The sequence below is a fragment of the Pithys albifrons genome, chromosome 14, assembly GCF_047495875.1.
Source record: "Pithys albifrons albifrons isolate INPA30051 chromosome 14, PitAlb_v1, whole genome shotgun sequence".
Taxonomy (NCBI): Eukaryota; Metazoa; Chordata; class Aves; order Passeriformes; family Thamnophilidae; genus Pithys; species Pithys albifrons.
Genome location: NC_092471.1, coordinates 9766599 through 9794129, shown reverse-complemented (window position 1 = coordinate 9794129; position 27531 = coordinate 9766599). Strand labels below are relative to the sequence as shown.

Genomic DNA, 27531 nt, shown 5'->3' with positions numbered 1-27531 from the left:
GCCCCGGGGCGGTACCGGGGCAGTGCTGGGCGGTACCGCGCTGTGAGGGCCGGCCCTGGGGCGGTACCGGGTAGTATCAGGGTTGTGAGGGCGGGCCTCGGGGCGGTGCTGGGCGGTGCCGGGGCGGTGAGGGCCGGCCCCGGGGCGGTACCAGCGCGGTATCAGGCGGTGAGGGCCCGCCCCGGGGCGGTACCGGGCAGTATCAGGGCTGTGAGGGCCGGCCCCGGGGCGGTACCGGGTAGTATCAGGGTTGTGAGGGCGGGCCTCGGGGCGGTGCTGGGCGGTGCCGGGGCGGTGAGGGCCGGCCCCGGGGCGGTACCAGCGCGGTATCAGGCGGTGAGGGCCCGCCCCGGGGCGGTACCGGGCAGTATCAGGGCTGTGAGGGCCGGCCCCGGGGCGGTACCGGGCGGTGCCTCCCCGGCCCCGCTTCCGTGCGCCGCGCCCCGTCATGCACGGCGGGCGGATGCGCCGCCATCTTTGGGCTCCCTCCGCCGTGCAGTGACAATAACAAGCCGGGCCGGACCCTCCGCGCCGGCACCGGGAGCGCAGCGCGGCCCGAGCGGCCACAGCGGGAGCCTGCGGGGCCCGGCGGCTGCGGCCGAGGCGAGAGGGAGCCGCGCTCAGCCCGCCCCGCTGCGCTCGGCGGAGACGAGGCGGCCGGAGCAGGAGGGGAGCGCGGGGAGAAGCCGGGGGAGCGGGCGGCCCGGGGGAGCTGCCGCTGCGGGGCAGAGCCGAGCGGAGCCCAGGGGCGAGAGGCAGGGACGGAGGCGCCCCACTGGGAAAGGAGTAGAAGCAGGAAGGCAGAGACAAATACGGGAAGAAACAAAGTAATAAAGGGGAAGAGGAGATAAAGTGATCCCTCCGACAAAGAAGAACGAGGAGAGGGAATACGGAAGGACTCTACTGATGAGAGAGAGGAGTTGAGAGACACCCCGTCGAGAGGCACAGACTGACTCTAAAACTCTCCCTCGCTTTGTCACACCACAAGGATTTGATGCCCCTCAGCCTGTTCACTTCTGTGTGTTCATGTTTCCCACAGGTTTCTCTTCCCCCAACCCCCCAGCTGCAGCCCAGGAGGTCAGACCTGCCACTGATGGTAACACCAGCAGCAGCTCCTCCTGCAAGAAGAGAAAGTTAAATAACAGCAGCAACAGCAATTCCGAGAAAGAAGAATTTGATTCCATTTCCTCCTGCACCTCTTCTCCTTCCAAAAACACCTCCTCCTCATCTTCCTCCCTCATCAGCACCTCCTCGTGCTCCTCCTCAGGGGTTGCTTCCTCCAACCATCACCTCCAGAAGAAGCTGCGCTTTGAGGACTCCGTGGATTTTATTGGACTCGATGTGAAGATGGCTGAAGAGTCCTCTTCCTCCTCCTCTCCTGCTGCGTCTTCTCAGCAGCAGCAGCACCAACAACAACAGCTCAAAAACAAAAGCCTTTTAATTTCGTCAGTGGCTGTGGGGCACCATGCAAATGGCCTGACCAAAGCTGCCTCCTCTACTGTTTCCAGTTTCGCCAACAGTAAACCTGGCTCTGCTAAGAAATTAGTGATCAAGAACTTTAAAGGTAACAGGCCATAATTTGTCACAACTTACGGGGAGCTGACACTCGACTTCATGTTTTGTTTTCAGCCTGAAAACCGGTTCCTTTCAAATAGCTCCAGGTTTTACAGGAAATGCTTTTCTGTGGTGAACATTTCTAAACTTATGTAAAGGAGAACGATGTTTTCTGATGCGTGCTTGCCCAGTCATGTGCACATCCTGAGCTACACTTTGCTGCTTGGAATTAGTTTTCAGGTTCCTTTCACTCTGTTGAGAAGGCCTTAACTTCTGTTAGATGGAAAGTTTTCCTGCCTGTAAAATTGCTTTTGTTCACACTTTTAACGTTTGATACCTCTTTTCTAGTAATCCTGATTCAGGGCTTCGTGTATATTTTAGCCCAGTTTATGACAAGTCTTTGCACTGATTGTGTTGGTTTTTTTTAATTGGCCCTTAATCTTAGTGTCTTGCCTCTATCCGTGTTGTCTGTTTATAGGTTAAGCTGCCTGTGCTTAGTTTTAAATGTTGAAACTAAGGTGATTATCAGGCTCTTATGGCGGATTTCCTTTCTGGTTTCCCCATTTGTCTTTAAAGGAGGTAGTTCAGATTTTTACTGAGTGTTTTCCTTGTAGTGTTCTCCCTGAAATTTTTAATTGTCTTAACTTACTCTTACTTTACAAGTTTAAATTATTTTATGAATTCTCTCAAAAATACATTTGAGATTCTCAAGTGTTGTTACTAGAGACTAAATGAAGTAGAGAAGTGAAACTTTTCTCCTGTGATGCTGCTTCATTTTCTAGTAAGCAAAAATACAAATAGGTGTAGGCAGAAAGCTTAGCTCAAATGCTGACATTTGTCACTGTAAAGGTGGGGAAGTAATGGACTTTTCTTACTTCCTGCCTCTTGCTTCCTTCCAGAATAGTCCAATAGTTTGCTTTCTTGAGTTGCTTTTCTTTGCTCACATATTTGGGGTTGGGGAGGGGTAAAAGATTTTACTGGCATTAAAATTGGTTTCTAAACGCACAGTGGACACAAATGTTCAGTAGAGATGTTGCATTAGGTAAGGATTAGGATTATTTTGTGCTCTGTAATGTTTTACAGCAATCCCAGTGAAACTTTTTGCTTTAAGGTTCCAGTTCTCAGGAATGTTCTCTGCCCATCACAGCATCATCATTGAATTTTACTGATTATTGTAAAATTAAAACTTCTGGTGCATCACAGTGAAAAAGAAAGGCCACTTTTTGGTTTATATGTCCTTATCTCTAAGGGGAGTTAACTCCATGTTTCAATTATCTCTTGAATGTCATGGTGCTGTGATTGTCATTGCTTATGAACTGGTATTTGAACTACTTGCTTAAAAAGGATGTCTCAGGAATCTGACAGCTTTGCTCTTTATTTACTTTCAGATACTAAACTGAATAATAAGATTATTGTCTTTATCTTAGTGTGACAGCAATAACATCCTTTGCAACTTAAATAACTTCCTAAAATCTGTAATCTTGGTACTCAGGAGTTGCTGGTGAAAACAGATAGTGTGTAGTCAGTTGTCTCTCTAGATCCTGGGATATTGCCAGTATTGTAGGGAAATGCTTGGGAGAACAACAAAAAAATCACTCTTCTGTGTTAATTATTTCTAAGGAAATCGTAAACCTTAAAAATTCAGGTGTGTAAAAGTCAGTAGAGTGCAGGCTCTGGGCCAGTTTCACCTGTTGGTGGCATGGATGTGCCTGCATTGTTTGTCTCCCTAAACTTCCTTCTTCCTTCTCCATTTGGGAATGTGATTACTAGAAAAAATGGTCACTTTACTTATGAGAACACACAAAATTTTAAAATAGTTCTTGTATTCTGAGGGTGTGACCTGGGGAATATCTGAGCCTGATGTAAGTGCTTTGGGCCCTGCAGAGCAGGGGCATCTCTAGAGAAGAGGCATTAAAAATAACGGAGAGGGTCAGATCTGTGAAGCTTAAGCTGTTTGAACATTAAAAGAGGCTTAACTAACAAATATCCATTGGCCAAACCCAAGAGAGACATAAATGGACTGCTTTAAAATTGGAGGGTTTTCTTTGGGACTATAAAGCCTGTGTTATAATTGCAGTGTTTCCATGTACGTTTCTTGAGGATTTCTTTCCAACTACTGCTACAGAGTAGAATTAATGAGCAATAAATTAAAACAAGGATACACACAACTCTGTATCTTTTAATCCATCGTTTTCACCCTTTATGTTCACTTTCTTTTGGCTCTGCTGTCCTGGTAGTGAGAGTATAATGAGGATGTAGATCATTATTTCTGGTTTTATCCCTTCTGGAGCTGATCAGGCACAGTATTGTGATTTTTGTAAACCACACCTACTGTTTGGGTTACAAATTCTGTGATGTGTATGTGAAGAGCAACTCTCAATTCCAGCAGTGTCTTACTCTTTCAAATGTAAATAAGATACTGCTTTTACATGAATGCTTGTTTTTCATGTAAGTATAAATGCAAATGCAGAGTATCAGCCCATACCTCTTTCCCCTCAAAGCTACATTCTTTTATTTCTGTAAAAGGTTCTGCTTTATCTAAATACTTTCTCAAACTTTATATATAAATTTCTTTTAAAGATAAACCCAAATTGCCTGAAAACTACACAGATGAAACCTGGCAGAAGCTGAAAGAAGCTGTAGAAGCCATCCAGAACAGCACTTCAATTAAGTACAATTTGGAAGAGCTCTACCAGGTAAGTGTGTTAAAAAAAGTGACAGGGTAGAGCTTTTTGTTTTGCTGTAGGATTTTTTTGCTTAAAGTACTTCTGATGCAGTGGTAAGACTGTGAAATTTTGCTTGATAATTGCTTTTGTCATTGAAAAACTTTTCACCAATTAGTTTCTCCATTTTTAAAATCATGAGTAAAAATTGCACAAGACCTCACGTTGAACTCCGCAATTTTTTTTTTTTTACTTGCCACAACATAATCCAAGGTATGGTTTCCCTTGTAACAGTTGAAAAGAATTAAATAAGGCAAGGATCTCTATTCCCTATTCTGTTTGGGGGCTTATGGTCTTTATCTGCTAGAGGAGAAATGTGACATCCTGAAACATTAGTGTTTAGGTAAGAAAAAGACAATTTATAATAAAATACAATTTCTGAAGATAGTATCTGTTCATGATCAAGTATCACAGATCATTTAAAAACAGGAGCTTTTTATTGACTTCTTGCATGTGAATAGAATACCATTTTTTCTTCATGAACTTTGTTATTTTTATTGACTGTCCTTTTTGGCATTGCAGCAATCTGTCTGGTTGCAACAACCCAGAATCAAAAATCTACTCCCATCAACAGCTCTGATTGTTTTGTCTGAAATGTTTTAGGAAGTGATCAAACTTAAACAGTGTTTCCTGATCCTTTTTTATGAGCCTAACTTCTGCTTCTTCAGCCCAATGTGCTGGGGAGGTTTCCCCTCCTCACCTTTTCCCTACTCACGTCACGGTATTGCGGTTTTAGCAGCCTGGCAACGGCGCTGCTTTAGCCTGGTGTTAAGAACCACTTGAACTTTTTACTCTACTTTTAAAGCCTCTGTTACCTGGTTAGTTGTTTAATTTGTTCCTTTGTGTGTATGTAGCCTTCTCACCATCTCTCTTTAGTGTTTCTTCTTTCCCCTCCCCTCTTCAGCAAAAGTTAAATTTGTATATGGGGCAAAAATCCTGTTTGGGGACAGATTTAAGGAAGGATAAATTACCATTCCTCATGGAGCAAAGTTCCTCTGTCCAATGCATTCTTAGGCTCACTCTAGTAATTTATGTTCAATCAATTAACTAAAAATAGTGGGTTTTCAACAGAGTAATACATAGTATTGTTACTTTTGCAAAACTTGGTGAAATTGATAACAAGTTCCAACCAACTGTACTGGCTGGTATTGCAAGTTACTTACTCTGGACTGAGTAACTTTGCTTGAAGAATATACAAAATTTTTTTTAAATACAAAATTCTATTTAATTCCTTGCTTCTGTTTCACAGTTATTGCTTAAATTTCTGCTCTTACCACAGGCTTAATTTAATGTTGCTTGTGGTCAGAAAACAAAAGATAAGCTTTTTTGTTTTCAGTCTCAATGATTCAACATTGTAATAACTTAGATACTTCTCTGTGAAATAGAGTACAATCAAGTATGAAATTTTTGGGTTTTTTGCCTAAATCTAAAAATAAATGTCTTGATTTAAAAGTACTAATAGGAATCACTGGTGTTTTTACATGCTAACTAAACTAATGCCATTTCTGAACAGCTGCTTGGGAAATGGATCTGATGCCAAAGATGACTTGGCAGACACCACTGTCCAAGCATAGACAGGAATTGCAAAAGTCTGCAAAAGTTCTGCTGCACACCTCAAAAGAAGATACTTGTTTTTCTAATGAAGTTAAACTTCTTGAGTTTGGTTTAACTCATCTGTGTTGGAAAATCCCACTGGGCAAACATTTTGAAGCTTTATTTCTTTGCTGGACCCAAGCTTTGTACTTTGTCCCTCCTCAGCAAGAGAGATGATACAGATCTTTGAGAAGCTGAAGTGCTACAGAATTAAAAGCTTCTTTCATAGAATAATTTCACTTAGATAGTACCAGAGCTGTAGTTTGTTTTTTTAAATCAGAGTTAAGTACTTAGGGAAGTTCTGTTTTTCTGTCATTAGAGCTGTGTTCAGCTCTTTTTCTTGCTCAGGACACTAACCCAGGTGTGGATGCTGCAGTTAAAAAAAAAAAAGAAACTAAAACAAAAAAAAACACCAAACCAAAACCCCAACTGCCTGCCTGCTACACAAAGGAAGTGTGACACTTCTTCAGATTTTCTGACCATCTTCAGGGCACAGATTACCTGATCAAAAACACTTCCACTAATTCTGGACAAGAAATTTTTGTGAACTAGAGCCCTTAAAGTTGTTTGGAATTTTTGATACAATTATTGTTGTGAGTAATTAAATTTGCAAAGCATACTATTGGAGTGGTGTTATGCTTTGTAAAACAGATGGTAATAAAAGATTTTGTATTTGTCTGCTTAGAAAGTTTAACCTCTTGAAAAGAAAAAGCCCATTGAACAAAATTCACAAATTTAAATGTTTCTGTGAATGTTATCAACAAAGTTTTGCACTTGATGTTTAAACACTCAATCCTAGGAGATGTGTTTAACACTTTGGAATTTCTGATACACAAATGCAAAGGCACAGCTTTATATGAGCACTCCAAAAAGTAGTTGTATACTAATACAGGTTAACTTATTTCACTAAAGGTTAATCCTATGCATTTGTCCATCTGCAATGCAAAAGCTGATTCTTTCAAGGATTTAGAGCAGCAGAGTCCAGTAGTACTTGTTTGACAGGCAGCAGTTTGGTGGTATTTGAGATGGAGGTCCAGGAAAGGCCACTGGTGACCTGGGCTGGGGGTCGAAGCCACACTAATGGTGGTTCCACAGGTGACAGGCAAGTTTGATCCAAAACACCTTCCCAGCTTTCTGTTGGCTTCTCCAAGGAAGTGGAAGAAATGGAGAAACCCAGCAAGACTGCACTTGCTGACTGTCTAATCAGGCTCTTCAAGCTGTTTTTCATCCCCTTATTCTTCTGAATTGAAGTATTGGGTTATTTCCTGGTTTGCTGCCTGAATCTAGAGGCACAACAGTGGAATAGAGTTGAGCAGAGCCCATAACCTGCTCTGAACACTGAACTACAGGCTGCATTTTCCTATCACATTTCTTTGCTCTGAAGTGTTAAGGCTGAGCGTTAAACTTGTTGCTATTTCCAAATATTAAGATGTGTGTACGTGGGTGATAATTCTGGCTTTCCTTATAATCATCATTGAGATCTGTTTTAGTCTTAATTGGCACACTCTTTTGCTATACTTGTTTATTTCTGATAGTAAGCTCATGCAGGTTTAGGGGGGGTTTGCTGTTACTGTTGTGTTGGGATGGTTTTGTTGTGAGGTTTTGGTTTTTATGGAGGTTTGGTTGGTTTGTGGTTTTGGTTTGGGCTTTTTTTTAACTTCTCTATGTCCTAGAGCCAGTATTGGATATAGTGCACTTGCACTCATTAATAATTGCTGTTGATATCCCAGGATAAATCAAGGAACTCCTTGTTTAGCTGTTTTGCTTTTATTGGTGCCTGTCTGGACTGGTGGGGAATGTTCAGGAGGACTCCAGTGTAATGGAGTAGATCTGCTCTGTGTGCCCCTGAGCTGTGGTGGTTCCTGCACAGTTGCTGCAGGTGCTTGGGAACAAACTTGATCTTCCAGTCCTTTTTTTCTTTTTGTTTTTTCCCCTCCAGGAGTTGCTTGTATTGGCAACTGAAGTCTTTTCCAATAAATAAATAATAGCAAGAAGTATTAATTGAAAATCACATATACCTCTCCTCTAGATTCTGCAGGTGTTTTACAGAATAATCATATATTGTGTCTCTCACCAGTCTGCAAAAAGTTAAAGTTGTTCAGGTGCTTTCCAAATCTGGTCAATGGGTGTGAGTTTTGGAAAAGTTTTGAAGTACATTTAGGGGCTTGAGAATGATTGTTTGCCTGATCAGTCTCCAAGACTATTAAACTTCTTTTCACTTCTTGGTGTGAAGCACAGTGATAATTCTTCTAATACTTGATAATGTTCTGGAAATCTGGGATTTGTCACTGAAAACATCTGGAATGTAGTCCTGCTACTAATGTTCAGGATTATAACTAAACATATTCAGGCATGGGTTGGTGGATGGGGATAAATTAGATAGGTCTGTATGTACTTTTGGGGTCAAGGGAAGCTCAGTCAAGGAAAGGACTGCAAAAGGAAATTAAACTGGCAGTGTTTTTCCACTGGTATCAGTGTGACTTGCAGAGCACAGCAGTTAATAAAATTAAGACCTTAAGTGTCTGCTTTGAGATATGAAGCCCAGCAAGCTGCTGGAACACATTAAACCAACATCCTTGTTCTTAGAGATGCCAGTCCTGCAGTTCTGCATGAGAGGTGAATCCTCAGCTGAAATGGATAATGTGTGAGCTGTTCGTGGCCTGCCTTTGTCTCCTGTCAGTCACCATTACAGTGCTGTCTCTCTGCTGTTTTGTATGCAACAGTTAACTATGTTAAAAGCTGTGAGAATCAGAATTCCGTGGTTGTCTGGGGGAGGGGGACTCCCTTTCCTTGTGCAACCACTTATAAGAATATAAACAGATTTCTTAGTATCCGTTTCTCTTTACTTCAGGCAGTTGAAAATCTCTGCTCCTACAAGATTTCTGCAAATTTATACAAACAACTGAGACAGATCTGTGAAGACCACATTAAAGCACAAATTCACCAATTCAGAGAATATCCTTTTTTTAGCTGTTGACAAGCCAAAGTTATTTTACCTGCAAGTATATGGTGATGGATTTCTTTGACTAGTTCATGGCATTAGGCCATGGTAATCTGTAGGTTTTGCATAAATCATTTTGTTTACATTTTTGAGGGACATCAGAGAACACAACTCATTCATTTATGTTTATAACCATTTGAAAAGTTTGTGAGAAAGTTTCATTGGTATTTATGAAACACCTTGACATCTTCAAAAAACTTGTATTAGACTTGCAGGAAGGCTTAAAAAGGCTGTATTTGCTGTTTTAAGCTGAACTTGCCATGCTTGGATAAACAGAAGAGTCTTCCAACAAGTAGTTGTTTTCTTTTTGAAAAGCACTGGTGGTCTGGCAGCACGTGTGAGGTTCTGATGATCAGAATTGTTTATTTTCAAAACTTTGGAGTTTCATCAGGTCAAGACCCTGTTAAGCAGGTACTAATTGGTACCAGAACTATGCAGTGAGCTGAATATAAATTTCAAGGACAAAATTTATCTCTTAATGTTACCTCTTAACATGAGCTGAAATGGTGGTGTCTGTGTAGTGGTGGGCTCTTATATGTGTTTGGGATTGTTGGTTCTTGAGGTGTGGGGATATGTATATTTGTTCTGCTCCCCAGGGATGGCAGATTAAACAAAACATTCAAAAGGAGTTAGATACTTTTTTTAATTTGTTCACATAATTGTGATTTCTGACTGTGAAAACAAGGACACTTTTTATAAATGTTGCAAGAAGTTAACTGTTTTTTTCTGGGAGTTAGGTGAGTTTGTTGTGCTGTTAAGTGCCTTTAAATTAAATTCTACTTATTAATCATGATTTTCTTAATGATTTCTTCATGGATTCATTGGATAGTGTCCTTTTTCTAAAGAAAATAGACAAATGTTGGCAAGATCACTGCAGACAAATGGTAAGTCTTTTATCTTTTTAGAGGAAAATCACCTGCCTTGCAGCTTATGTTTTGTGTAACTTTGTTCCTTTTCAAACTTCTGAAATGTCTTCTGCCTGAAGTTTGTTTTCAGACACATTGGTCTGAACTGGACACACCCCTCCACCCCCAACTCCTCACTGTCACTTTTGTGTGAATCTTTTTCTTTCATATCTATTTTTAAAGAAGCTGTTCTGTTATACAGAAACTTGCTACGTGTCACACTGATCATCCTGCTGGGATTGGCAGATGTTCATTAAACAGCAGTGTCTAAGAACGAAAGCACTGCCTGAAACCCCTCAGTGGGATTGTTTTGTTGTTGTTGTTTAGTTTCAGGAGTAAAATGACTGTGGCTGTTTTATTCCTTCTCGTGACAGATTATGATTAGAAGTATCTTTTTGTTCTTGGATCGAACTTATGTACTTCAGAATTCCATGCTGCCATCTATTTGGTAAGGGCACAAAGAATAAAATTATTTGGGGTACATTTAAAGCTATATCTTGCTGATTTCAGATACTTTTTTTAATATAAGCTTTGTAGTGACCTGTAAATTACATGACAAATGCACACATCTTTGTTGCAAAGGGAGATGTTTAATTTTTTTGCCATGAATTACAGGGTTGTTCTAGAATAGCTGTGACCCCACATCTCAGGGGAGGAGATACCAGCCTCCATTTGCACGATTAAAGGAAGAGATCTGGTCAACAACTGAAGTGCAGGGGTTTGGGGTGCCCAGTTACTGACTTTAGCATACATAGTATTCCAAGTTCTGTAAGAGTTTATGAATTAAAAAGTTACTTAAAAGCAAGTTACTCTCTTTTGGGACTTCAGTTTCTGCCTCTATGTTTTTAATAATTAGTATATGCACCACCATGCCTTTGGAACCACCTGAATTCCTTTGCCAGAGATTGGAGGGTCTGACTTTTCCTAAAGTGTCTAGACCCATAGCTTGAAATTTGTGAAGGACACCCAAAGCAGAGAATCACAGAATCAATTGGGTTGGAAAAGACCTCCGAAATCATCAAGTCCAACCCTTGGTCCAACTCCAGTTCCTTTACCAGATCATGGCACTCAGTGCCATGGCCAATCTCAGTTTAAAAACCTCCAGGGATGGTGAATCCACCCCCTCTCTGGGCAGCCCATTCCAATGCCTGAGCACTCTCTCTGGAAAGTATTTTTTTCTGATCTCCAACTTAAATTTCCCCTGGCAGAGCCTGTGCCCGTGCCCCCTTGCCCTATTGCTGAGTGCCTGGGAGAAGAGACCAACCCCCACCTGGCCAGAACTTCCCTTCAGGTAGTTCTAGACAGTGATGAGGTCACCTCTGAGCCTCCTCTTCTCCAGGCTAAACACCCCCAGCTCCCTCAGCCTCTCCCCACAGCACTTGTGTTCCAGTCCCTTCTCCAACCTCATTGCTCTTCTCTGGCCCCGCTCCAGCCCCTCAATCTCTTTCCTGAACTGAGGGGCCCAGAACTGAACACAACACTCAAGGTGTGGCCTCCCCAGCACAGAGTCCAGGGGAAGGGTCACTGCCCTGGGGCTGCTGGCCACGCTAGTTTTGATCCAGGCCAGGATCCCACTGGCCTTGTTGGCCACCTGGGCACACTGTTGGCTCATGTTGCGCTTCTTGTCAGAGCAGAGATCCTTGTCTTCCACATCACTTGAGTTCTTTCTTCTAAGCCCTGCCTAAGAATTGCAGATTAGTAAGTGATGGACAAAAAGGAATATTGTCCAACAGCTTAACTGTGGAATTGGAACCCAGGGTGACATTATTCTTTTCTAATGAAGGCTGCTGTCCCAACATCCTGTCAAACCAAACGAAAAATAAAGATGTTGCAAAAGTTATGTGGTTATTTAGGAAAAAATGTCTGCATTGATCTTTAAAACCTGTAGCTTACTGTTCATGCTTTGTCATGGTTGGTTGTAGGGTTCATGTATCTGTTCATCTGGAGTGCCTCGGGAGCAGAGGAATGAGCAATGCTAGTACTGTCTCTTTATTTGATCTGAATCAAGTGTTATAATAGAGATATCTGGGGTTTATTCCTATGGAATTTATTGAGCAGTCTTTGTTGTCTTTCTAGGGATATGGGGCTAGAATTGTTCAGAACTCATATAATCAGTGATCAGAAGGTTCAGAACAAAACCATTGATGGCATTTTGCTGCTGATTGAGAGGGAAAGAAATGGTGAGGCCATTGACAGGAGTTTGCTGCGGAGCCTTCTGAGCATGCTTTCTGACTTGCAGGTGAGTAAACTTGTTTCACCTTTAAACCAATAAATAGCTCAAATCCTTATTTAGTGCTCAATAAGCTTTACCTTGGATTGCTCTCGTGTTGTTTCCCTAGATTTATCAGGACTCTTTCGAGCACAGGTTCTTGGAAGAGACGAACCGCCTGTATGCAGCAGAGGGACAGAGGCTTATGCAGGAACGAGAGGTATTTGGAATGTTTAACAGTATTTGTTGTGCCCAATGACAAAGCACGTGTCAGGGAGAACAACTTTTCTGCTGCCTTAGCCAGAGTACAAGGCAATAATGTGGCCTTTGTTTTCCAGTACTCTGAAAAAAGAAATGCACGTGCAGTTGCCTTCAGTAACAGTGCTGATGATTTCTGCTTAAAACTGGAGCTGCTGCTGCTGCCAGAGCAGTGCTGTCTCTCTGGTTTTCCCCTCTTGGTTGTTTTGATTTTTTTTTTAAATATACAAAACTACTCTGGCATTTTCAGGTTCCAGAATATCTTCACCATGTCAACAAGCGCTTGGAAGAAGAAGCAGACAGAATAATCACTTACTTAGATCAGAGCACACAGTAAGTACAATCTCTGCCAATGGTATTACTTCATTGGCTCCTCTTCTGTTGAGGGCCATTTAAATAGCTACAATTTATTTCAGTTATTGACTGACCATCAAATGCTTTTCACTTCCCACAATTCCATGTTTACAGTGAAACACTGTCTTGGCTCTCACAGCTAACAGCCTTTTCTTCTAAGTCACTAGTTATTTTGACATAAATGTTGGGTATTTGTGTGAAAAAATAGGCTGCCACTCCCAGTCCAAATGTCTCTTTTTTTGCTGAAATGCAGGTAATCAACTGTTGTTCTAGCTGAGAAAGATAGGACCCAGAACAGAGAATTCTCAAACTCAAGGCTCTGAATATTTTCATTAAAATATTTGCATATTCTTTATGGAGTCTGGGAAATTACTGAATAATGTCACTCCTCAATCTCTGCTTAGAGGGAGGATTTCCTCAAACACAATCAAGTGGAGGTCATGACTAGTAGAACACGAGAAACGTTCTCCTGACATGAAACCCTAGAAAATGTAGGTCACTAATAAGATCTCTGAGAGGAAGGTGTTTTATTGCTACCATCATACATTTTTATTTCCTTCCTCCTCAGCTGTTAAAAACATTTAGCTTGTTTAGTGGCTTCCTTCTTCCACACCATTATTAGTGGCCAATTCCCTATTTTGCTTAAATACCTCTTGACTTGAGGTGAGGGGTTTTTATCTCCTTGGTTTATCTTCCAAGACATGACTCTCCTCCCACAAATCAGGAGTGGGTATATTATTAGACAAACTTCTGACCGACTTCTTCCCTGATGGAATCATTGTCCAGCTGCCTATAGGTCATGTACAACAGGGCTATTATTTGAATTAAAATCATCAGTCAGCAAACAGGAAAAGGATTGCTTACTGGGGAGGGAAAACAATAAATATGTGTATAACCATTTTAGGTCCTTGGCCACATATAATTAGAGCACTCCTAATGAAAATGTAGTTAACTTAATCTCAAAGGAAGGATTTTAAAAGTGTCAATAATGGGAAAAGGAAAAGTAATTCTAATAATTTTTTCTGCAGGAAGCCACTAATTGCTACTGTAGAAAAGCAACTTTTAGGTGAACATTTAACAGCCATTCTTCAGAAAGGTAATCTTTCTTCTTTATTGAAACGTTTCTAATTATTGCTTTGGGGCTTTCAGTTCCTCTGCTGAAAGAGAAAGTGGTGGCTTCAGGTGCTGGGGGAGGACATAAGCTCCATTTTTCTTTAACACCCTTTGCTCCTCAGTTCACAAAATGCCACTGACCATTTTGCAAGAGGGCAAGTCCCCTTCTCCTTCCTGAAGGCAGGGAGATGCTGTGCTGTCTTCAGATGCACAGCAAAGACAAAGGACAGCCAGAACAAGGCACTTGCTCTCTTAGAACCTTGCTGTGGCACATCAGGCCTTGTGCTCTAAGAAGTTAAAATGTGAACACTGAAGATATTCCTCCAAGTTCCCTGCCTTCAAACATTAAAATTTATTTTACAGCTGGAGTTGAGGCTCAGAGCTGCCTGGCCAAGGAACTTCTACAGATCTTTTAAAATCTTTAAAGAATAGTAAAGCAGAAGTAAGCAAAGGTGTTGTGATAAGGATGTTATGTGAAGTATGTGTAACCTAAGATATCCACTGCAATAACAGGGGTTTTAAGGTTTGAGCTGGTTCAGGCAGCTATTCTGTATTTTGCTGTTAAATTAGGTAGCTTAAAATAAAAATAAAAACAAACGACCATCACTAATTTTTTATTTAAAAATACTGGGTTTGAAGAGGTCTCTTACTGTAATTATAAGCTGTGCTTTCTGTGGGTTTCTCTGGTTTTAAATTCCTATTGAAATTCTCACATTTGCAGGTTTAAACCACCTTCTTGATGAAAACCGAATTCAAGACTTGTCTCTTCTGTATCAGTTGTTCAGTCGTGTAAGAGGTGGAGTTCAGGTTCTCTTGCAGCACTGGATTGAGTACATAAAGGTACCTCGAACCTACCTGTTCCTAGAACTCTGAACAGATACTGCTGTTGTATCAATGGACTTTAAGCACAGATACTTTAGTCATGTCTATAAACTATTGCATTTTTCTTAAAATTAAAGACTTCTTGCATATACTATGCACGTAAACAGCTTTTGAAATGTTCCAGAAAAGGTACAGTAACTGTTCTAGCCCTGAACCTTCAGTTGAATACTGAACTCTAAATAAATTTGGAGGTTATAATCTTGCTTATAGTTAGTTTTGGGGGACAACTGTATTTCTCTAGTAGTTATTTTGGTAATGACAGAATGTCGCTTCCTGATAAATTTCCTGCCAGAATAAGTGGTAGCTTCAGTTACCAACCAGTTACAGTTCAAAAAGCACTTGAATACTCCAGTTAAGATGTTTCATCTTCTTTATCAGGGAAAATGTCACAGAAAGTATGGTTGTTGTAACGGAAGGCTTTGGAATGGCATAAGAGTACTGTTAAATAAAATCTGAGTTTATTGGGAGCTTTACTTGTGTAAAACCTGAGGATGCAGATAAGGGTGTGTTAGTTTTGTCATGCTTAACTTCATTTCTTCAGAGAAAAGTTCTGAACCCGTTCACTTATCAATTGGTTTTGAATCAACATACAAACCCCAGGAATGATTATATAGTAAATACTTCATAGGCTTTTAGAAGTCTTGTCATTTAAATTCATTATTCAGGCTAATTGAAAGTTATGTTTTATTTTGCAGGCATTTGGTAGCACCATAGTAATTAATCCAGAAAAAGACAAAACCATGGTCCAAGAACTTCTTGATTTTAAAGACAAAGTTGACCATATTATTGATGTTTGCTTTCTCAAGAATGAAAAGTTTGTAAATGCCATGAAAGAAGCCTTTGAAACATTCATTAACAAAAGACCAAATAAGCCAGCTGAACTCATAGGTATTTTTCTTCCATTTCTTCCATGTCAGAATTCAGGTGTGGAGTTGCTGATGCAGCTGACAGATGGGATATGCTGGAATTGTGTGTTAATACATGCACAGTGAATGTCAAACTGGGGATCTCCTTTGCTGCCTGATGCAAGGGAGTTGTTTGAGAGGATGGCATTAAATATCAAGAACTAACTCTATTTATCTGTTCACTGGATAGGCTATGGAAAAATCCAGAACATCAGAACTTGAGCATTCCAGCAATTGGCTGGTGTCCAGATGTGAGAATACTGCTAGTAATTTGATTTTTGTCATCAGCTTACATAACTGTGCCACCAACACACATGCACGGAGCTGTTGGGGCTATACAGATGTCTGTGGCTTAAGATGGGAAAGTGAAGAGAGCTGAGGATGTGTTGAATCTACAGATTTGTGCATTCCATGCCTGGCACTCTGCACTTTCCAATTCCTTAATCATTTCCCCCCGCAGTGAAGGATACCTGCTTTGCAGTGGGTTGTGCTGTTGGGTTTGTGGAGTGATGGTTTCTGCCCTCCTTTTTTTTGCATTAATTCCCTGACTGTAATGGGCTTACCAGACCATTTGAAATTAAAACAAACAGTAATCTGCTAGAGGAATTCAGCAATATAGTTAACACATTTAAATAATTGGTTTACTTTTTTTTTGTTTTATTATATCCATGTCAATCTGTGACATTTGTCAAGACCAGTGACTTTTTGCTTTGAAATCACAATATAGACCAGGATTTTTTACATAAGCAAAAATGTTTTTAACATTGTGTATGCTGGTAAAGTTACGACACAGTAATTCCTTATCTGAAAAAAAAGATGTTGGGCTATAATGTTTTTATAACTTTATAGCCTCTGTGAAAAGATATCAAGTTTGCTTTGATGGAAATGATAGAAAGTGATTTCAGGGTCATTTACATTTTGAAGATTTCACAATACTAGATTTATAAATTCTTGTTTCATTGTGTTATTGAGCATATGCTAAACTCTTTATTCTTCAACACTTTTAGCTAAATATGTGGATTCAAAGCTTCGTGCAGGCAACAAAGAAGCTACTGATGAAGAACTTGAAAAAATGCTGGATAAAATTATGATCATATTTAGATTCATATATGGTAAGTATTAGGATTTTTTTTGTGGGCGTGTGCAGTTGTTTAATCAGTAACATAAAGGTACTTGGAAATTATTTTCAGCTGCATTTTCAGGTGTTCATTCCATGTGGATATGGTTTGTTGGTGTTGTGCTGTTTAAATCCATTGTCTGTTAAAATGTCAGTAACAAGACCTAACTCAAAACCTGTGGAAATCTTCATGTGAAGGCCCTTTTTTTTACTGAGCTTTGAATTGGGCCTCTTGTAAGTAATGTTTGTTAAAAACCAACAATGATTTGTGATCACTTTTAAATTTCATCTCTTGCAGGAAAAGATGTCTTTGAGGCCTTTTATAAAAAAGATCTAGCAAAGAGACTATTAGTTGGGAAGAGTGCATCAGTAGATGCTGAAAAATCTATGCTTTCCAAACTCAAACATGGTAAATATCTATCAGCTTGCTTTCTTTTAAAAGTAACTGTTTTAACAGGCCTTCCCACAAGTGCTGTTAATATTTCCCCTTCACGTGAGTGCAAAAACCTCCTGTGCAAATCTGAAATGGACTGGTGGGTTTTGAGGAGACTCGTTTGCTTTTAGTTTTGTGATTATAACAGCAATAGCCAAACCCCAGGAGCTTGAAGTGTATCTTGGCCTGTGGGATAGAGCTGAGCTTGAGGTTCTCTGCTGAGTAAATCAGTGATGTGCTCAAGGAACTCAGGGGTGACTTCCACTTGTTGTTCACCTTGTATAAGGCCTGGAACACGAAGCTGCTGGCTAGTGATCCTCTAGTCTGATCTTCATTGTGTCATGGAGTCTTTGGGTGATGAGAGAAAGTGCTTTAGAGCTTGATCTTGTTCTGCCATCAGGAGACAGTTTGGCAGGCAGCTGGTAGGGATCAGAGTTGTCATATGAGTGACTGCTGCCACTGTAGGCCAAGGATGAACAGTCAGGTCCACATGGAAAAACAATGGGGTCACAAAATAGCTGCCACATTAAAACATTTTCCCCTTTCTTGTTCATAACTTTAATCTGTACCTTAATTAGAATCCAGGTCTTTATGTAAGAGCATCTGCTGAAATAGGCTCTCTTGCTTAAAAGTGCATTCTGATGTTTAGAATAATTATTCTGTGGCATTGAAAATAAACAAGATTAATTACTAAGATTTACATTTTCTCTTTTATAGAATGTGGAGCTGCTTTCACCAGCAAACTTGAAGGAATGTTTAAAGATATGGAGCTTTCAAAAGACATCATGATACAATTCAAACAGGTACCTGGGCACAGTCTGAGCTTTTGAAAATTGTACTGAATTTATTAAGGGTTTCCCTGGTCAACACAAAAGAAAAACCAGAAACAATCTTCTTCAAACAAACAAACCAAACACCACCTGTAGCAATAAAAGAGTTGTAAACTCACATTTTAACACCAGTTCTAAAACATTTTTAGCACCACTATATTCTGCTGCCTGACTTGTAAGGTTTTGCCCATTAGTTCTGGCAGTTCTGTAATGTTTTAATTTCAAACAAATTCTAACATTGTCTGCTCCAGTCACACATAATTTTGGTAGATCTTCACATCAGTCTGCTAAAACACTGCTTTTGATGTTTTCTGCCTACATGGAAGTGTCTTTAGAACTTCAGAAAAGTGCTTTTCTTAATTTTCATGTATGCAACTTGCAGTTTATATAGCAAAAGTGTCATAAGGTCACTCATCTCCTCTGCTCTTGCAATGCCTATTCTAACTTTTCAGTTCTACCTGAAATATGTTTAATAAATACGGTTTTATTTCAGTGTGTGTTGGTTCTCTCTGCAGTATATGCAAAATCAGAATGTCCCTGGCAACATTGAACTAACAGTGAATATTCTGACTATGGGTTACTGGCCAACCTACGTGCCTATGGAGGTCCATCTGCCCCCAGAGGTATGAACACAGAGGGGTTGTACAAGTATCAGCCTTTCAGAAATGATTCTTGGGATCAACTGCAGCTTCCTTTTAAATATCCATAGAGAAAAAAAATGCAGAACTGTCTTCTTTAAATGAAGTTTGTTTTCTTGCAATTCCTTTCATCATTTCTTGATTTAAGGCTTACTTGATTGTGGAGGAGGGAAGGATGCTTTTAAAGTAGAAACTGTGTTTTAGTGTTTTGGGGTTTTTCTTTCTTTAGATGGTAAAACTGCAGGAGATTTTCAAGACCTTTTATTTAGGAAAACACAGTGGTAGGAAACTTCAGTGGCAGTCAACACTAGGACACTGTGTGCTAAAAGCAGAATTTAAAGAGGTGAGTCTATTGTTTCTCTTACTCCTGTTGCTTTGTCAATTCTAAGTCTGGGTTGTACCTTCGGGTTATATTAGGAAGCTTCTTTGTGTTGTGATTGAAAACAGCACTGGTTTTGCAATTACTTTTAACCTCTTGCTATCATTTCCAGAGTTGGTAGTTTCTGAAATAAAGTCTTCAGGTCCAAGAAGATGCACCCAGTTTCTGTATTGGGGAAAAAATTCCTGTTGGATACTATTGGGAACAATACTCAGTGGGTTTAGCTCCAGATTGAAAATGGCACTAATTTTTATAGTGGGGAGGAAAAAACTGGGGCTGTTCCTTAGTTGACCTTAGTTCATCTGACAGCATTAAGCATCTTTTCTTTATTTCAGTAGTGAAAAATTTTGGATTGTACAAGAGCACAACTGTTTTTAAAAGGGTTTCCAGTTATTCCTCTTCAGCATTACTTCATGGACATGAAATTTCTTAGAAATGTTTTCCACTTCTATTTGTCAGAAAAATGTTAATGCTTAAACAAGTATTATCAAAGTTGTTTCCAGGATTCTGTAGTGCATTATACTGTGCTTGTTAAAACTAATGTTCGTATTAGACTTTGACTTAAAAGTCTCTCAAATTGTAATTTTTTAAGCATTCAGTGCTTTGAGATTTGTCCTGGGTAAGCTGATGCAGATCTTGGGTGAATTTTGTCACAGGATAGAATAGTCCAGCTTTGTGACCTGTTGCTTGTTCTACATTTCATAGTAAACACAAGATGACCAGTAACTTCTATTCCTTCATATTCTCAAATAAAAAAAAAAATGTCCTTTAAGTGAAATAATTGACATACAATAGTGACTTGCTCCTTACTCTCCCCTCATCCCCTCCCCTCCAACCCTTCTTCCACCTCCCTCACCCCAAAAAAACCAGCTTGGTGATATCTGATTATTTCCCTTGTGACAGGGCAAAAAAGAACTTCAGGTCTCCTTGTTCCAGACATTGGTGCTGCTCATGTTTAATGAAGGAGAGGAGTTCAGTTTAGAGGAGATAAAACAAGCCACTGGGATAGGTTGGTATTGAAAACAGCCAACTGCTTCCAAGTGTTCTTACTGAAAAAAACCTAAACAACTTGTTTCTGCTTTAGAGGATGGAGAGCTGAGAAGGACACTTCAATCTCTGGCTTGTGGCAAAGCCAGAGTACTGACTAAAAGCCCCAAAGGCAAAGATGTGGAAGATGGTGATAAATTCACATGTAATGATGATTTCAGACATAAGCTCTTCAGGATAAAAATCAACCAAATTCAGATGAAAGAAACGGTATATTTTTTTTAATCCTCTGGGGTTTGGATTCCTTGGGTTAAGAATCTTGTTGCCTGCCCATGTACAAGCCTTTTTCCTCTCAGTTGTGATGTACATTCTGATATCTCTGTCAAAGTTACATGTGTAATTTGGATGACAGCAAGTACCTAACAGTGCTGATTTAAATGTGTGCTTCTATACTAAGACACCAGTGATGCTAGATGTCTCTAAATAAGGTTATTCAGGAGAGGTTCCAATTAGGGAATGTTCTTTTCATCCTTTATCATTCCCTGGAGCTTTACTGAATATTTTGTGAACATAGAAACAAGTTCACGGTGAATTTTCCCTGACAGCCATCCAGTGTTAAATCTGTGCAAAGATTTTAATGCCTTGTACCAGTGGTTTTTGTAATAGACAATCAGTCCTGGTATTTGTAAAGGATTTGTGTCAGATATTTGACAACATCTTACTGTCTTACACCGAGAATTGTCTTAGGGATGCAGAGAATTGTTGTGACAGTTCCAGTGTTCTCATTGAAACTTTCCTAAATGGGTCCCTCAGGTAGAGGAACAGGCAAGCACTACAGAGAGAGTATTCCAGGACCGGCAGTACCAAATTGATGCCGCCATTGTACGGATCATGAAGATGCGCAAGACACTGAGTCACAACCTGCTCGTGTCAGAGGTCTACAACCAGCTCAAATTCCCAGTCAAGGTGTGGTACTGACTTTTGTTCTAAAACTTCACTAGTTCTTTTTATACTGCCTGACCTGCCCTCAGTTAAACAGTGCTTCTGTCTAAACCACTCATCTTCTTAGTACTAGAAAGGACAACTACTCACTTTCAGGAATTTTTGAAGTGCCAGTTGCTAATTAAACCTATTTCCAAAGACTTTCAGCCCTGGAGTTCCTTAGCAGTAAGAGTGCAGTTGGCTTTCCTTGTCCACTGCTGTTCTTGCATTTGCAGTGTTCTGGCAAGGCATTCTTGGACACAAGAGAAAAATGCTTCAGATCTCAAAACCAAATCTGCATTACATTCTTAATTTGGTTGCTACTTTTTATTAAATTAGTAATCAATAAATGTACAGTGGCTTTTCTAGACAGATTATACTGGTTAATATGTATATACACACGTACATAAGAATTAAATTAAAATATTGATCAATGTCTCGAAGCTGAAGAAGCCCCCAGTTGAAATATAAAATGGCCAGCTTATTGTGTACAAATGGAAATGGGTTTTCAAATAGACAGTGATGAATTGTTCAGTTCAAATACATGGGCTTTCTGTCAATGGAAATGTAAAATAAAAGGTCCTGCCATCTCATTCTGATTGAGAATCTCATCCATGTTGCCATCTCATCCATGTTGAGTTCCTGCAGGCCTGTAAGTATTGCTTAAGCTGCAGTTGGGCTTTGTAGGAATATAACAGATGAACTAAATTACTTTCCTCATTCTTTATCATGAGGCATTTTTATAAAGTCCTTCACCCAACAAAATCAGAGGGCACCCAAACTGTTGCAAAACTTATTTGCATCAAGAATTGAAACTTGTACTGTCTTTTACCGGCTAAAAGTCAGAAATAGAAACGCTTTGGTATGTGATGCATGACTGCAGTTCTTTAGAGTTCAGTTCAAACAGCAGTAAATATCTTTCCCTGCTATAAAAAGTCTATGTTTAGCTGCAGGTGACAAGATAATTTTGTAACTTTCTCTTCCATCAATTATACATTGCAGACTTTAGAAGCTGTGATACTTTAGAGGATTTATTTTATTTCAAACCTTGATTTCTGTTTCCTCAGTCATCTTAAACAGTACAGACACTTGGTTTAAGTGGAAAGAAAGAACCAAAAAGCATTGACTGTAAAGTAATAATGCTGACATGTGCTTTATTTTACAGCCTGCTGACCTTAAGAAGAGAATAGAATCATTAATTGACAGGGACTACATGGAAAGAGATAAAGAAAACCCGAATCAATACAACTACATTGCATAAACATATGTTGGCCTTTGTTTTACTGCACACTTGGTGTCCTACACAGTTGCCAGTGGATAAACTAGCCTGTTGATCCTGTTAATTGACTTTTTATACTACCGATGATTGAATGAAAGCAGTGTAATGGAAAAGTATAGTAGAGTGGACTTCTTTCAGTGGTTAACATGCCCATTTAAAGAGTACTATTTACATTTTAAGAAGAATGCTGTTGAACTCTTTGCATGTTATTTAGTAAGATGTGCAGAAAGCTGAAAGGAAGTACCTGGTCTTTGTGATTCCATTTGTCTCTGGGTCTGAAGAGGAGTCCCTTGATATATGACAGATGTCTTTCACATCTTTAAATGGAAAGAGAAGGTTAATTAATATAAGAAAATAGCCTTTAAAATGCTTAAACTGCATGCAAACTTTTAATTTTCTGTACAGAATGCATTTCAGTTATACATACCATTGGTTTGGTTGATGCCCACACTTGGATCTTTTCCCTTGAGGGAGGGAAAATGGGGAATAAGCCAAGCTATGCTTATTGCTTATCTAATGGAAAATATTCTTGGTCACAATTAAGACAAAATGGTACCAGTATAAAACAATGTATAAAGTTTGCAGTGTGGGCATATATACTGTATATACAAACACCATTCTTAAATAACTGCTACAACAAAACAAGTTCAGATTAGATTTATATGGCTTGCCTGTGAGACTTGGTGTTCACCTTTGGGAATTTTAAGCATAAAACAGCCATAATGGAAGAAGTGACAGTTTTTACTAGTCATGGGTAGGAGGCCTTCACCTCTTGGCAGCAATACTCTAGAAAAGAGAATCTATTTACAGATACCTATGAAAAGCCACACTGTTATTGTGGTAAAGCTGTAAGAACAAAAATTGCAAATGGATTTTAATACTTGTTTTGCTTTGCAACATTCTAAACTTGAATTAACCTCAAGGTTTAGACAGGGCAGTTCTTCTAAGACTGCCCTGCTTTGGATTGCTTTAACTTAAAGCTTTAAGAACTCAGCCCTAGAGCCTAGCAGGCCTCCTAGAACCCAGAAGCCTACCTCTCATATAGAAAGTTAAGTATTGCTACGAGGCATCTAAAATATATTTTCTTAGATGACCAGAGAGCATTCTTTGCATCTTTATAAGACATGGGAGAGTAAGTCACTTGAATGTAGAGCTTTGTTTCAACAATTTTTTTTTATTGCTTAGAGCAGCGTGTGCCAGGAATATATGGAAAAAAGGTGTCAGTAGAAAAGGTAACTCCTCCACATAAAGTTCTTCCTTACCCAGCCAGGCTTTAGATCTATGATCAGCTGTGTTGCAGAGCACAATGAAAAACCTCATCCTGTTTCAGGCACTGATAGTCCTGAGGAATACCAGATGTTTCCTGAAAGCCAGATGTTAGCTTTGTTTAATGGCAGTGTAACTGAGCTCTCTCTGACCTACAACTTCTATCACTGTGATCCCACATTCAGGGTTGCGCATGTGTGAGAGTGTGTGTGTGTGTGTGTGTGTGTTTCTATCTGACACATCCCATCCTTACTGCTTTTTTTATCTACTGTTTAATTCCATACTTCTCCAGCTGTGTTTTCCCTCAGGCTCTTTTTTATGCAGTCTTCAGCTGACAAGCAAAGCAAGTGTGGGGTTTTTCTCCTACTAAATTATTTGCAGTCACCCTCAACTAACTGTCATACATCTCAGTGATCTGAAGAAAATTTACCTTCTCATCCCTTGACACTAGTGCAGCACAACCACTGGTAGACATCCAGGACCACCCTTTCCTCTGTGAGAAAAATACTGACAGTAGAGTTACGTGGTAAGAAACTTGAAGACTGCTCCTGCAAATCTTCAAGTATTAGTTCAAATAGAGATCCACTGGGGAGGAAAGAATGCCCCCCACCATAAAAAAAACTTCTGTGTTTTGCATTCAGTGTTCCTTTTTCTTGTATGTGTTTTGTATCTTCAGCCAATAAAAATTCCTTTTAAAGATAATTGGAGAAGAAGCATAAGACTTAACTCTTTGGGAGACAGGAGGTGATGAATATCAGTATTGAACTGGTTCCATTCAGTCTGTTGTAGCATATAAATCTGACACCACTACATGTCTAAATGCCCGTTCTGGTGAAATCCTCCCTCATTACGAGTGTCACATTCAGTCAAACTAACTGCAAAGGTCTGTAGGTTTATTTCATTTTCTCCCATCTATTTCAGTAGCTTAAATGCAGAAAATACTATATAGAAAATGTCCACAGATCTCATCAGAACTCCACAACCCGAGGCAGACCTTAAGCGCAATCGAGTTAAAGCAACCCAAAGAAAGGACTTTGAGAACCCTGGCCAGGGCGGGAGAGGGAGTGAGCAAGGGGAGGGGAGAAGGCATTTCCTTGTAGCTTCATGGGTTTTCCCCAAGAACTTGTTCATCTCTTCTGCTAAGGTCTCACTCATTCCTGGTTAATGACAAAGCTGCAGCCAAGATTTGTCGTCTAGCCGTACAGCTCTGCAACTTCTTGCTGGGATCATGTGCCTGCCTATTGAGCCATATATATCTCTGTAAGAAAAAACTACAGTGGGCTTGGACCACAACTCATCTGGCTAGAACACAGCTTGTCTGTATGGCCACACATTTTTAATCCTGACTCTTGCATGCAGTTTATAGCACCTTGTTCATAAGAAATTGCAGTTTATTCTTAGAAATATATATTTTAGGTTTTTTAATCTTTATACCCATAAATGGACTATTTTTTTGTCTTGGCTGGTTTCAAAAGTGACCATTTTGTTTAAATGCTGTAATTGCAAATGTGTTGTAAACGTTGTTTTGTTCTATAGTTTACACAAAGGTGCCAAAGTAAATAGTTAATAAAAAAAAAACAAACCCTAGCAAATTAAGTTGCTTTAGCTTTGTTCATACTTTGGTCTCTGCTCCCTTCTCTTTTCTTTTTTTTTTTTTTTGGTCAGCCTTTCATTTTTTCCTAGACATATCATTTGCCCTAATGCTTTCTTTTCAAAGAAAAAAATTGCATCTAAAACAATGTTCAAATACCATCTTTTTTAGTGCTCTCATAAAGTAGGGAGAATATTTTATTTGAAATGTTACACTAATGTAAGAGTACAGCAGCATTCAAAAATGTAATATACTTTTTGTATAACAATCTTCAGAGTGTGTCTGGAGTGGGGGGAAAACTAACCCTGTTACTTTTCAGAAGCCTCTTCCCTCGGCTACCAGAATTTGAAATTGTGCTTTTTCACTGCATCAAAAAGTTATAGTTTATGCAGACTTGCAAACAGGGCATGTATCACCATTGCATCCTTTGATGCAAAAAGCAGCAAAACCTTTTTTATGTTTCATAAGTCTGATATGGGTACAGAGAGTCTTTCTTAAGTTGGTAAATAATGTAAATACATGTCCTTTCAGAGAGTGAGTCTGTTATCTAGGTATTTTGTGTCATTTAATAAATATTAAACAGTTTTGTGTTGATAAACTCTTGTGTGTAAAATGCCTTCTTACTCCCAAGTTCTGTATCTTTGGCTTACTAATGTTTATGGCTTCTTTAAATTCTTTAGCTTGTGCTTTAATAGCAAAATACTTGTTTGCTACTTAAATAAGTTCCTTATTCATTCAGTCATTAAAATCCCTTGAGTTTTCTAAGTGGCTTCCATTCCTGAATTTTTATTATTTTTGATTTTCTATGAAGTCTTCTGTGGTTCTTTGAGGGGAAGGAAATAAGCATCCTCAAAAACTCTGAATCAGATGTACAGTGTGTAGCAGTGCCAGAAATGGTACAAAACTACCAAAAGCAGTGGCTTGTTGCTCTTAGAGGAGGCTCCTCTCCTGCTGTGTGATTATTCCTTGTCTCCCAGTGACAGTTTGTAATCTTTTAATGGCTCTGATACAATTACTGAAGGACCAAGGACAGGGCTTCACAGGGAATTTGCTTCTTTCCTGGGGATGGCCAGCTGGCCATTGCTCGAGCTTTCTTCAGCCCTTTGGAACCACTGGACTAAATCTGAGCAGGAGGACTGTCTTCAGCCTGGCCTTTCCCAGTGCAGGAGCTCTGAGGACTCGGTGGAGACTAGACATGGAGTGTTTTGAATTTCCTTTCTGAGATCTGGAACCCTGGACAGCTGTAGCAAAGCAAGTGCTGGTCCTCCAAAGTGCTCTGTGGAGGGCTGGCTTGTGCTGCAGGGAGGTGATCACAGAGCCCTGAACAAAACAGTCCTGGTGCAAGTGGCTTTAAACAGGGCTGGGAAATCTCTGCCACTAATGCTGTTCAGGTGCTTTTTTACAGCCTGGAGGGATCTCAATGCATAGGATGTTTTTTCCACTAACGCTTTCTCCTTAAAGGGAATATGTCCTTCATCCTACATTCTCCACAGAAAAAAAATCCCACAGAAGCAGATGACTATTTGGGGACTGACAGATTGGCTACCTACTCTGAGAAAAAGACCAGAGAGCAGAAAATTCTCTAATTTCTTTTCCTGTATCAAATGCAATATACGCTACTACACTTTGTCCTGATTGAGAGAAATTGATGCCAAATCAAATTTAACATGGTAGCTTTGGATTTACCCTTTTTTCTCCCTTAAACAAGCCAGGGCCTGTGGACATACTGTGGCACTTAGACAATGAACACCTCAAAACTTAAGTGCTTGAGAGACATTAGACTTTGTGCAGAGGGTATCTTAAAAACTACGGAGTTAACTGGGAAGACAAGCAATGGATGGTGATTAACCTCCAATGGAGCAGGTTTTGTTTCTGGTTAGTAATTGCTTTCTGATGCGTTACCTTTAAAATTACTCATAGCTTGTCTTGCCACTTCGTATTGGGATACAAATGAAACACAAAAAGTAACTTTGAAAGTAACTTCTAATATCAGTAGGCCATTGCAGCACCGTAGATAAACCCCTTTTGTCTTTCCAAAAAAATAAGTCTACAGATCCTGTTCCATCTAATGGTACTTGGGAGTAACTACTTTTCCAGTAGATCCAACATTTAGATGCTTTATGCAATCAAGGCACCCAGAGGGTCAGGTGTCAGAATGAAATAATTCCCAGGCCATTGCAGAGCTCAAGGGCTCTCAAGCTTCTTTGCAAAACTTAGTCACTATGACTTGGCAGAGAAGGGCAACCATACAAGTAAACTGCATCTAAAATTATATGGAATAGATTTCACTATTTGGAGCAGTAAGTCACGTTAATACAGAATGAAATACCAGTGCTGAATTATTTGCAAGATGTGCACTTCCTCTGTAGCTTTTTATCCCCCTTTTGGACTAAACCTTGTACAAAATTATCACAATGCCCGTTCAGTTTTATTTTTCTGTAGTCTCTGAAGTTTGAGTTATATCTGAGAACAATTTGTTACCACAGTCTAAACCAGATAAATTTGTCACTTCTGACAGTCCCTTAACTACATC

The 27531-nt window shown here is 39.7% G+C and overlaps 1 protein-coding gene across 1 annotated transcript; it reads left to right on the top strand.

Annotated features, from left to right (window-relative positions):
- The first annotated feature begins 455 nt into the window (after window positions 1-455).
- On the top strand, window positions 456-25596 carry CUL4B (cullin 4B). The gene is made up of 20 exons (XM_071569197.1): window positions 456-1564; window positions 4135-4250; window positions 8722-8825; window positions 9686-9755; window positions 10151-10224; window positions 11853-12015; window positions 12116-12205; window positions 12494-12576; window positions 13626-13693; window positions 14432-14550; window positions 15288-15480; window positions 16505-16609; window positions 16913-17023; window positions 17765-17850; window positions 18393-18500; window positions 18745-18858; window positions 19798-19903; window positions 19979-20151; window positions 20695-20847; window positions 22028-25596. Exons 1-20 carry the CDS (start codon window positions 1027-1029, stop codon window positions 22121-22123), a joined length of 2670 nt encoding a protein of 889 aa, XP_071425298.1. The 5' UTR covers window positions 456-1026; the 3' UTR covers window positions 22124-25596.
- The last annotated feature ends 1935 nt before the right edge of the window (window positions 25597-27531 follow it).